Raw genomic sequence first — 12259 nt, forward strand, 5'->3', positions numbered from 1 at the left:
AAAAGAACTGTCAATCGTCCTCGGCCTGGGGCTCCATGCAAGATCTCACCTCGTGGAGTTGCAATGATCATGAGAACGGTGAGGAATCAACCCAGAAATACACGGGAGGATCTTGTCAATGATCTCAAGGCAGCTGGGACCATAGTCACCAAGAAAAAATTGGTAACACACTATGTCGTGAAGGACTGAAATCCTGCAGCGCCCGCAAGGTCCCCCTGCTCAAGAAAGCACATGTACATGCCCGTCTGAAGTTTGCCAATGAACATCTGAATGATTCAGAGGACAACTGGGTGAAAGTATTGTGGTCAGATGAGACCAAAATGGAGCTCTTTGGCATCAACTCAACTCGCCGTGTTTGGAGGAGGAATCCTGCCTATGACCCCAAGAACACCATCCCCACCGTCAAACATGGAGGTGGAAACATTATGCTTTGGGGGTGTTTTTCTGCTAAGGGGACAGGACAACTTCACCGCATCAAAGGGACGATGGACGGGGCCATGTACCGTGAAATCTTGGGTGAGAACCTCCTTCCCTCAGCCAGGGCATTGAAAATGGGTCGTGGATGGGTATTCCAGCATGACAATGACCCAAAACACACGGCCAAGGCAACAAAGGAGTGGCTCAAGAAGAAGCACATTAAGGTCCTGGAGTGGCCTAGCCAGTCTCCAGACCTTAATCCCATAGAAAATCTGTGGAGGGAGCTGAAGGTTCGACTTGCCAAACGTCAGCCTCGAAACCTTAATGACTTGGAGGAGTGGGACAAAATTCCTCCTGAGATGTGTGCAAACCTGGTGGCCAACTACAAGAAACGTCTGATCTCTGTGATTGCCAACAAGGGTTTTGCCACCAAGTACTAAGTCATGTTTTGCAGAGGGGTCAAATACTTATTTCATTAAAATGCAAATCGATTTATAACATTTTTGACATGCGTTTTTCTGGATTTGTTTTGTTGTTATTCTGTTTCTCACTGTTCAAATAAACCTACCATTAAAATTATAGACTGATCATTTCTTTATCAGTGGGCAAACGTACAAAATCAGCTGGGTATCAAATACTTTTTTCCCTCACTCTATATGGCGGTGATGATGTCCAATGCGATTCTTTGTGCCTCGATTAAGGAGGGTCGCTCACTCCGTCGACCGACGACCCCTAACCTCTGCCTTTCTGACCCCTTGACGCTGGTTGCCGGCAGGAGGCTACTGTGGGCAGGACCGGCAGGGGGCAAGGGCAAGCGCATGGCCGGCGGCGGAAGCTGGCGCACCTTCTTCCAGCTGGGCAGGGGCGGCGGCGCCACGAGGCGCAAGCTGCAGCGCAACCCGAGTGAGCCGGCGTCCACCTCCACGCAGTGCTCCACCTTCCCCGGTGAGATTCAATCCTCACGCCCCGGCATCCCGTTACACCCGGGGTTTTTTTTTTACCCCGGGGTTATACGAGCGAGAACTCCAGTTATCCGGATAACTGCCGATTGTGTCGAGTCTGTTGTTTGTTGTCCCTTCTCCCCCTCCCCACCACCTCCGATTCTCACCGTACGTAGTCAGCCGTGCAAATCAATTTCTGTTTCATTCATTACATTTTCAAGTACCCTGTGAGTTAAGAGGCTTTTGAATCAGGTTTTATCAACAAAAGCAACATACACGCTTACACAACCAAGTGACAGCCACCACGTACTACTGGATCCGAGTGTAGGTGGTCCCTCACATTACCCCGCGATAACCGGAGTTTTCCCGTAGACACGACGCTTCGATTGAAACTTCGCCGGGCATCGACAGGAGGACCCGGGAAGTCAGAATAATTACGCTTCACAATCCCCGCGCTGCGAGTCGCGCTACACGAGCCGCACGTGGGCTTTGGGGGTTCGACCGCGGCTTGGATCGTTGATCTCCGTGCGGCTTTATCTCTGCGTTCCCGTGTCCGCCCCCCCCCCCCCCCCCGTAGGTCTGGTACGGTCTGAACGCGGGAGCCTGAGGTCGGCGAAGAGCGAGGAGTCGCTGACGTCGCTGCATAGTACGGAGGGTATGCCTAGTTCGAGGGCTTGGGGACACACATGCACGCGCGCACGCACACACGCACGTGTGCAATGATCCCCGTATAGCCTACATTTCCAACTTGAAGGCAACGCAAACTCGCGGTTTGCCATCTGAGTTTGATCGCCCTGGAGCCAATGCAGCTTTTTGTGTTCATTTTGTTGTCCTTACCCGGCACCTCCGATTAGCACGGTTCGCTACGTACGGTGTGAAAGAAGATCAACATACAAACGCACATTGTCTCTTGCCGAAAGCACTGTTAGCGACCATTAGTTGTGGTCTTTACCACATCCGGCCAGCTTACCACTGCTCCCAATGCATCATACAAGACAAGACAAATATCCCCCATATAGCCTTGATATACTTTTAGGGCAAGTGCTGTAAGCGGGAACCTATAAAGGCCGGCCTAGTACACAAGCAAGATGGGTGGACAGAACCATGCCCGGACACCTTGGTTTCCCTAGTAGCGATGTTTACATCCTGTCGCAGGTGCTCATCTGTATAAATACAAATACACAGATCCCTGCATAGCCTACTTAAGCTGCTGCAGTAAATGCCGTGTGTGAGCACCTATGAAGACTGGCATGTTTATACAATGCACCAGGTACGTATTGAAGGCCAAGTCGACCTAGGGAAGGCCAACGACTGGTTCAGTTATTCATCATCACTGATGTGACCCGTGGCCACCAATTGAACCCAGGGGGCCGGGCTCTTCGTTGCAGTGTGCCGACCACTGCACCACCGCTCCCTTTACAGACGGATAGAGATGCGCAGACATGCACACCCACAGACAGGCAAGCAAATGCATTGAGACAATAAGGCACTCTCAGGAACACAGATAGATGATGATGATGGTGGCGATGAAAACGCATGAATCACTCACCCCCTCTCGTGACCTTCCTCCTCGCCGTCTCGTTGCAGTCGAGGTGAAGGCGTGCAAACCGCGCCGCCCTCGCTCAAGCAACGACGCGCTGTCCCCCAGCTACTGCGCCTCGGCGCTCTCCGACGTCTCGCAGTACGGCTCCTACGACAATCTTCCCCCGTCACCGCCCCGGGACCGGCACGACGGCACCCGCCGTCACAGCAACTCCCACAACGCGGCGGCGGAGGGAAGGGTTGACCGCGGCGGCGCTCGGGATGACGGCGCCGGCTCGGCGGAGAGAACCGGCAACGCCGCCGCCGACGCCGCAGAGGAATCCGTCGGCAGCGACGAAGATCTCCTGGACCCCCCGGACGTCGGGGGCGACGGCCTGGACTTCGACCCCATGGCATTCCACCTGAGCCCGGCGCGCAGCGGCGGCAAGCCCTCGTCGGCGTCATCGCCGGCGTCGTCGTCCGCGTCGTCCGCCGGCGTCCACCGGAGTCCCGTCGCGGCCGGCGGCGTGACGGCGGTCGGTCCGGCCGTGTTCCGGGTCGGCGAGTTCGAGGCGGGAAGTGGGGGGGGGCGGCTGGTGATGCTGACGGGGCAAGCCTCGCGGGAGCCGCAAACTCGCGAAAGCGACGCCGGCGCCGCCGCGCCGGACGGGCGGAACGACCCGCCGGAGCCGCGCTCGCTCGTAGACGCCGCGGCCATCCTCGAAGACCGCTCGCCGCCGGCCCCGACCAAATCTGGCAGGGGCAAGGAGAAGCCGCAGGCGTGCGTCGGTGCGGACGCGGGGAAGGAAGCCGAGGCGGGGGCTGCGCCGACGCCAGAAGGCGGCGGCGTCACCGCCCCGGCCTCGCCGGCTGCCGAGCGGCTCCGGAGCCCCTTCTTCGGCCCCGAGGGGGGGGCGGCGGTGGCGTCGACGCCGGCGTCGGAGGAGAGGGCGGCGAGCAAGTCGGTGTCGTTCGCCGAGAAGATGGTGCAGGCGTTCTCGCCGAAAGCGGGCCGCAACTCGGCCAAGGCGTCGCCCATGAGCATCTCTGAGCCCATCGCCATCACGCTGCCGGCGCGCGTGTCCGAGATGATCGGGGCCACGCCGGCGACGACGACCGCCGCGCCGGCGGCGGCCGCGGCGGCCACGGCAGCCTCCGCGCCGGCCGGGTCCGTCGGGTCCGCGGGGCCGGCGTCGCCGCTTCCCCACGGCGGTGCCGCCGCAAAGGGATTCAAGTACCTGGGGAAGTCGCCGCCCGTCATGGGGGTCACGTGGTCGCCCGACGCCCACACGGTCAACTTCTCGTCGACGGTGGATGGGGGAGCGAGTAGGGCACGGACGCCGACCGCGGAAGGTGCGCACGCGCGCGTGCGTGTCGGTGTGTGTGTGTGTGTATTGATTGATGTGCGTGGCTTGTGTCTGTACGTGTCAATCCGTGTGTGTCAATGGAGAGCGGTGGCTCACTGTGCTGCGAACTCGGGAACCCGAGTTCGATTCCCACTCTCGGCCAACACCGGTGACGAATATCTGAACTGGTCCTGGGCCTCCCCTTGGTCCAGTTAGCCTCAAATGAGTACCTGGTGCGGTGTGTAAACATGGGGGAGACAGAGGCGGTCGGGCGTGGTGCTGGCCACCCACCCCCTCGTGTGCCGTGCTGACCTTCATAGGTGCTCGCCTAACAGCACTTGCCTAAACAGCCTTTTAAGGCTATACGGGGGATCTTTGTATGTCTTTGTTTTGTGTATTGAATGGGTGGCAGTGTGCATGGCTTGTATCTGTACGCGTCAATCCATGTCAATGGAGAGCGGTGGCTCACTGGTCTGCGAACTGGGCGACTGAATTCGATTCCTACTCGCGGCCAATATCGGTGACTATAATTTGAACCGGTCCTGGGCCTCCCTGAGGTCGACTCGGCCTCAAGGTATGTAAACATCAGCAGCGGGGAGACAATGGATGTCTTTGTGCATGTGTCTGTGTGTAATTGAATTGTGCATATATCTTGTGTTTTTGTGTCTGTGTGTAGTATGCAGGTTTATGTCTGTATAAGCGTGTGTGTGTGTTGTATCATTTTGCGTGTCTGTACGTCAGTATCCCGGCCCAGCGGTAACACGCGGAGGTTCGCGGTTCAAATCTGCCAGGCTGCCTCAGTTAGTATCAACCATAAAATATGCACCGTCTGCTTCTTAGTAGCGTGTGACGTCATTTGAAAAGGGTAGTCCATTGGGTGCCAGTTTCACGATCCAAAGTTGAAAAACGCCCCACGATTTGCTCGAATGGGACTACACGGAGCAATCATCGCCCCCTGCTGGCCGGTGCTGCGCACGCCTTGTGTAGCACAGGGACAGCTGCCACTGGGGTGCCCTCTAGTTTGACTGCAGCAGGTCTTGCCGAGCAAGCGCCCCTGTACGTGCGAATCCTTGACGCTCGTCCCTCTCAAATGACGACACGTTCGTCGAACAGGCATTAAGGACGGAGGAGCCACGGGCGACGGCAAGGGCCCTCCGGAGGACGCGACAGAGGAGCGCGCGGCTCGCGAATCGTCCGACGGCGCCGTGAGAAAGCAGACGGAGGCGACGGCGGCGACGGAAAAGCCGAGCGACAGCCGCAGGGAGAGGGAGCAGCGGCACGGGGAGGCCGCGGACGAGCGGGCGAGCGGTGGCGGCGGCGCCGCGGCGGCGGCCGTTGGGCGGGGCGAGCGACTGGGCAGGGCCCTGAGCCTGGACGGGGACGCGCCCGCCAGGGTGCCGGCGAGGCCGCAGAGGCTGCCGCTGGTCAGCGTCAACGATGCTGGGGGGAGGCGCGACGCGGAGGCGAGTCCCCCCGCGTATCCCGTCATCGATTTCAGTGGGCCGTGATCAATCCACTGCTAGATGAAAGCTTCCCCAAGACGTCTCGTTTTCTCTCATTCCTATGGCAGGGACAGCATTTATCCATGATGCTTTATTCCTCCTCTTCCTGTCCAGCCCCTATGTGGAGGCCGCTGTTCACAAACTTGTGACACCAGCAGCAGCAGCAGTCGTCATCGTATCTCATCTGCTGCTGATGTTTCCTTATTGTTGTCACCTCTGTTGCCTCCACCTCCTCTTCCGCTACATCATTCAATCAAGTTTATCATACGTCCTCTGCCTGTATGCAAGTTGATTTCCTCGCTGCATCTCTGCGGTGGACGGCACCTTGGGCAGCCCCCATCGGTCGTCCCGACCACCGGTCGCCATCCTCTTTCACTGTGTGTCCTGCCCAGACCCACTCACGTTACTTGCTCACACACAAATGTGTGTTCAGCGGAGGAGTGATAGCACCAGTGGTTAGAGCGCCGCGCTCTGAACCCTGCAAGTCGAGTTCAATTCCCGTGGCAAGATAATATCAGAACCGGTCCTGCTCCTTCCTCTTCTTCACCAGTCCGCACTAACCAGCGTAGTATTGTGGTCAAACACCCCCTGCCATCGCAGACATGGATGTTCATCCATTGGTGGATTTACAATGTCTAGAATTTATTTTAAAAAAATGTTGTTTAAACCCACGTGAAGCTTGGTGCTATCATTCCGCTAACTCTTGTTGACACTTGCACTCTGTCTCTGCAGGAGAAGGCGATGGAAAAGGACAGGGCATCGCAGCAGCAGCAACAACCGCAGCAACACTCAAAACTGCCCACCACCCACCACCAACACCACCGCCAGCACCAGCACCAGCAGCATCACCACGGCCACAGGAGGCAGCTGTCGCTGTCGGCGGACGGTTCCGAGCGCCGCTTCGAGGGCACCGTGGCACGGGCGTGGAGCCCCCCACTCACGGCGCACGACTCCGACATCGCGCCCCCGCGGCCGCCCTTCCCCTCCGACTTCCTGTCGTCGCAACTGCACAACCACTACCTGCACCACCACCAGCAGCAGCAGCACCAGCAGCAGCACAGGGCAGACGGCTCGCCCACACAGTTCGTGACGACGCTCGCCTACACCGCGCACGGCAAGGGCTTCCCGACGTTCGTGACCGCCGCCGGCCGGCGCACGGAGGGGCCCGGTCCGGCTACGGCGCCCTCGTCGGCGGTGGCGACGCCGGTGTCCACCCCGTTCTGGCCGAGCTCGGGCAGCGCCGGCGCCGTGGACGGGAGGACGCCGCTGGCGCTGGCGCCCGGGGCGTTCGGCGACGCTGTCAACAGCCGCTCGCTGCCCGTGCTGCGAACCGAAGTGCCGCCAGGCCCCGAAACGGTGGTGTACGTGGCGCCGTCAAAGTCGCGCCAGCTCCACCCCCAGCAGCAGCAGCAGCAGCCGACCGACGTCATGAGCAAGCAGCCGTACTTCGAGAACGGGCGCGTGCACTACCGCTTTGCTTCTTACCCCCCTCCTCCGGGGTTCGGTGGGCAGCTCAATCTGTCGGACCCCCACCCGATGGCGGCGCACCCCCAGCAGAGACCCGGCAGCGGCGCCAGGCCTCCCCGGAACGGCGCCTTCCTCCTCGAGGCGGCCGAGGCGTACCAGGCCCCCCGCGGCAGCGCCGCGTACGAGCCTATCGCGGCCGGCGCCGGCCGCGGCGGCAGCTACTTCGAGACGCTGCAGGACTTCCTGGCCGGGGGGGCCCAGCCGCCGTTCAGCTTGCGCCGCGTGCACACGTTCGCGACGCGCGACGACTTCCCCCCGCAGCCGCCGATGGCGCAGCAGCAGGAAGCGCCGGCGGCGACGGCGTGGGGCGGGCGCCATGCGCCGGGCGAGCCGGCATGGGTGGCGGCGCCCGGCCGGCGCGAGCACAGCTTCGTTAGCCGCGACGTCCCGCCATCTCCGCGCCGCTCTGCCGCGGCCGCCGTGGCCGCCGTCGGCGCCGCTCGTGACAAACACCCGCCCATGCGCAGGGAGTCGCGCACCCGGCAGCAGGCCAAGTCTGCCGCGCTCGTCTCGCGCTACGACAACGTGGTGCCGTCGGGGGACGAGTTCGCGTCGCGGGCCTTTGGCCCGGCGCCGTTAGGCGGCGGCTCGGACGCCTTCCCCTTGCCGGTTCACCTGCGCAGCAAGTCGGACCCGGGCCGCTTCGGCCTCATGCCCGAGGGCTGCTTCTTCCAGCCAGGCCGCCGTTCGCTGCTGCTGGAGCAAGGCTTCACGCTGGTGTCGCCTCTGGATGGAGCCGAGATTCAGACACAGCAGCAGTACCAGCAGCAGCAGCAGCACATGTACCATGTGACGGACAGGCGCGGCGCCAACTGGAGAGGGGGCGCCGACGGCTCGACGCCACAGCTGTACGCGCTGGTGCCAGTCGGCGGGTACGAGCACGGGCGGCCCATGGAGGTCCACTACGTGGGCAAAGCGGAGCCGGAGAGGGGGGCGCACCGGCAGCTCCTGCCGCCGCCACTGCCGCCGCCACCGCTCCAAGCGCAGCCCGCGCGGGGGTTCTATTCGACGGACCTGGACAGTGTGGCGCCTGAGCACCGGCAGCAGCAGCAGCAACAGCAGCAGCAACACTACCACCACGAGCGCCGGCAGTCGTTGCCGGTGTCGGCCGGCGGCGCGCATGCCGGCTACCGGGAGCCGCACGCGCACCCGTCATCCCAGCACTACCCGGCGGCGCCGCATCAGCACCACGCGCCGCCGGCGCCCAAGAGGCCGAGCACGGCGGCGACGGCGGCGGCGATGGCGCCGCAGTACGAGAGCCTGGCGCCGACGGACGACATCGGGCCGGGACGCAGGGCCGGCGCGTTCTCCCCGGCGCCGGCGGCGATCTACTCGCAGCACCAGCCGCCCGCCGCCGCGCTGCACTTCATGTCGCCGGGCGCCCCCACGGGGGGACCTCGGGGCGGTCCCTACATGAGGCAGGGTGGGGGGGGCTTCTACCCGGCGGAGCTGTCGATTCACCGGGCCGAAGCAGAGCTGCAGGTTGACCTGTAGACACCCGCGCTCGTTGAGAGAGGGGTGGGGGGAGTGATTGACGGCACTAGCCGTGAACTCTTAACCTTGATGCTTTGTTTACCCGGGACAGCTTCACTCGCGGAATCTCAAGACTGTGGTTGTCTTGTTTTTTGTTTTTAGTGACGGTCCTGCTTGGGATGTCCAGCCAATTCTAATCTGGGTGGGGTTTTTGTTTTGTTTTACTGTGCGGAAGGGAAGCGGAGTGCCCGGAGAAAATCCATGCATGCGAGGGGGATAACCTTCATTCTAGCTCTGAGCTCAGCCCCAATGCGTAACTCTCATCCCTGTGCGGTCTCGTTAAAGTGATAAGCGGCAGATTTCATCTCCATAGCGGCAGTGCCCAACACGTTTATTTATGATTCGTTTAAGTTAATGTCTGTTTTATTTTTTTTGTAAATGTCCTTTCTGTTGTTACACTCGGTTTTCCTGCGCGATATTCGGGTGGCTTAGCGACACGCGCATCGGTGTCGTTGAGCCCAAGATGGAGAGGGAAATGGATGGGATGCAATTTTCATCTTGCCATGTATTTTAAATGTTTTTTTTCTATGATTTTTATTTTAAAAGTACTCGTGTGTTTTTATTTTATATTTGCCGTCATTGATTTTGCGACGTCGCCGTACGTTTTAAGTCGTCGTTGTCGTTATTTGTTTGTCATCGTTTGTTGATGGGGACCACATGCAGGGATGGAAGGACTATGTTTCAGGGGTTCAAGTCCACCAATCACGCAAGACTATTTGTGATCACGTGAGGTTCGGCAAACCAATAACAGGGCCGGGTTTAGGTATCCTTGCTCCTGGGACACCAGGGCAGAGAAGAGACCCCCTCCTCCCAAGACAAATACAGATACACACAAGATCCAATCAAGTCAGATTTTTCTGAATAAAAAAAATATAACTTTTTGTGTGTGTCCCTCTGGAGTTTTGGACTATGGACAAATATCCCGTTTGCCCCCTTCCCCTGCCTAAATCCAGCCCTGAGTAATAATAACAATGAATACCAACATAACCGCGCATGTTGGTTCGAACGTCGCCACACGTCTGGTAACCCAGAACGCGTGCCGAATTCATGAGACATTAGCAGAAAAAATGCTTTGGAAGCTTTACAATCGATCACGGACGCGTCCTTGTCGTTGGAGTCCAAGAAAAGGATGTGCACGGCAATCTGAGCCAAGCCAAGCTGCCAGCGGCCATCCCGAGCCGAGCGCCCTGCCAGCGGCATCCGAGCCGAGCGTGCTGCCAGCGGCCATCCCGAGCCAAGCGAGCTGTTAGCGGTGATCGAGCCGAGCGTGCTGCCAGCGGCGATTCGAGCCGAGCGAGCTGTTAGCGGTGATCGAGCCGAGCGCGCTGCCACCGGCGGCCCGCTGCCACCGGTGTCGCCCAGATTCTGGCACGTATCGTGTTTTGCGCGAGGAAAAAAACAACATTTTTTTACGAAATAACAAAAAAACCCATAAAACATCCATTCCACGTAGTACGCGGCAGTTCATTAATGCGACAGGTTTCGTTGCGTCGGTCGTCGCGACTTCTCAGAGACTCCCAACTCACGATGACGATGAATGAATGTGCCAGTGACGATCATCCTCACTGCGTGTAAGCAGCCTCGCTGCAGGACAGAGCCTTGATCCTCCCTCTTCTTCCAATCCTCGCGCAGCTCGGCCTTCGGCAATCTCTTCCTTCATCTGCCTTTCAAACCTCGTCAATGCACAGCCCCACTTTTGTCCATCCACTGCTGAATAAGAGCTCCCACTCCCCACGCCGTGCGGATCTTGGGCGTTATTTCGACCATATTTTGCCACGCCGCTCAGCGCGAGTTGCCATAGGGGGGCATAAAAGAGCAGTACGACGATCTGTTTTGCTGCGCTGACTTCTGTCGCCCACCACCAATCTTGTCAGATAGCCAAAAAGCCTCAGCCTCATCTGTTTTTCAGGAGGGTCCTACCAAGTTTTCGCAGTAGGGGGCGATTCTGCTGCTGTGTCCAATCCCAATTGAGCAATTCGCAGGCAATATTTCAGCAGTGGGGATGTTTGGCCATTACCAAATTACACAACTCCTACCTTAACATGTACAGTAGGTATTTTGGATGCTAGGTATGAGACACAACATTTCCATAAGTTACGGTCCTTATTCCTACTTTATTCCATTATTTCTTATCGGGGAAATTGCCCCACTTTGCGTCGCATAGGCAATGTTTACACTCTTACGCCCCCCCCCCCCCATTAACACGTAGTATTCCATATGGGGGAAAAGTCCCCGTTATACATCGTTTCAAGTGGCAACTTTCCGACCCCTAACCCCGACGTATATTGGGACCCCCCCTCCCGTACTTGTACCACCACTCTGGCCTTCCTGAATAATCTCTTCATCTTTGCGCGAACTATCTCTCTCCTGAAGCCCTCTCGTGGCTATCAGACCTCGACATTGGTATTTAGCTCCTGGACACGTCGCCGTACGCAAGATTTGGAATAAGTTCTGACCCAGTCCACACCTCGTGACCAAACACGCACGCTACCATCAATTCGCATCTCAACAAAATTACCAAATCACCATCACCTTGCGGATTTACCCACTTTTGGTGATGAGAATTTGGCACGTTTCCACCACAATTTAACACGCATTTTGTCTAATGAGAGCACACCCCCCCTCTCGAATGTTATCTCAAATTGAACGGTGCAATCCTCATGCAGTTATGTTGAGAGTAATACAATGTTTCCGACGTAAATAACCGCGACTCGGGTGAGCGAGCGAGTGTTGAGTGAGGCGCCAACATGGCTCAGCGTCGCTCGAAAACTTTGCAAGAGGAGGTTTTCGCGGTCTCTTCGAAGTCGGTGCAGCTCGAATGCCTCGCTGCCAAATGCGCGGCGCAATGCTGCCCACGGTGTAGAGATCACAACGTAGTTGCCGTGTTGTGTGCGCGTTGCGTTTCGTTTCGTTTATTCCCGGACTGCATTACTCGACAATTCAAGAGAGCACTGCGAGGGGACCGGATGAGTTTGCAATGAGCTGTCCACACAATGACAAAAGCCCATGACGCTGATTGTTTTTGTTCGTGACAAAATGTATATGTTTAACAAGATAACTAGTTTATTTTGCATTTAATGACAGTCTAAAACTTTTTTTAATGCAAACAAAAAAAATGTACATTAAAACATTGCTATCGAATTCCTTTGTTTCTCGCCCACTTATAAACCGCGCAGGCCGCATTCTCTTGCCTAGGTTCCTCTGCTCGGTTCGAGTGAGCTCCGTGGGCTGGGCTGTCTAGGCAAGAGGGGAGGGCAGGAGGGGTCGGGTCTTTAGGCCTTCATAGGCTCTACAATATTGATCCAATGGGCTATCAGTGGCTCAAATAATTGGAAGTGGTTCAAATATGTGCAGCTTTGTTGCAATCAGGACGCAGAAAAGTGTCTTTGTTCAACGAGGAATGTTGTACGAAATTTGAACAACACAACGTGTGAAGGTAATTTGCTGTTTAAACTTAGCTCCAGTCCCTGCT

At 57.9% G+C, this 12259-nt stretch overlaps 1 protein-coding gene across 6 annotated transcripts in view; it reads left to right on the forward strand.

Moving 5' to 3' along the window:
- LOC116948201 (uncharacterized) overlaps nt 1–11928 on the forward strand; it is a 109258-nt gene extending 97330 nt beyond the window's left edge. For 5 of the 6 annotated variants that reach the window (XM_032964679.2, XM_032964678.2, XM_032964677.2 and 2 more), the window contains 5 exons: nt 1193–1362; nt 1936–2013; nt 2946–4232; nt 5339–5688; nt 6460–11928. In XM_032964679.2, the coding sequence (XP_032820570.1) occupies nt 1193–1362; nt 1936–2013; nt 2946–4232; nt 5339–5688; nt 6460–8748 (4174 nt within the window). In that variant the 3' untranslated portion in view covers nt 8749–11928. The remainder of the gene's footprint in view (nt 1–1192; nt 1363–1935; nt 2014–2945; nt 4233–5338; nt 5689–6459) is intronic. The other variant, XM_032964676.2, reaches the window with a different exon arrangement.
- The last annotated feature ends 331 nt before the right edge of the window (nt 11929–12259 follow it).

Source organism: Petromyzon marinus, chromosome 32 (genome assembly GCF_048934315.1).
Source record: "Petromyzon marinus isolate PM22_M1 ecotype Great Lakes invasive population chromosome 32, UKy_Petmar_22M1.pri1.0, whole genome shotgun sequence".
Lineage (NCBI taxonomy): Eukaryota > Metazoa > Chordata > Hyperoartia > Petromyzontiformes > Petromyzontidae > Petromyzon > Petromyzon marinus.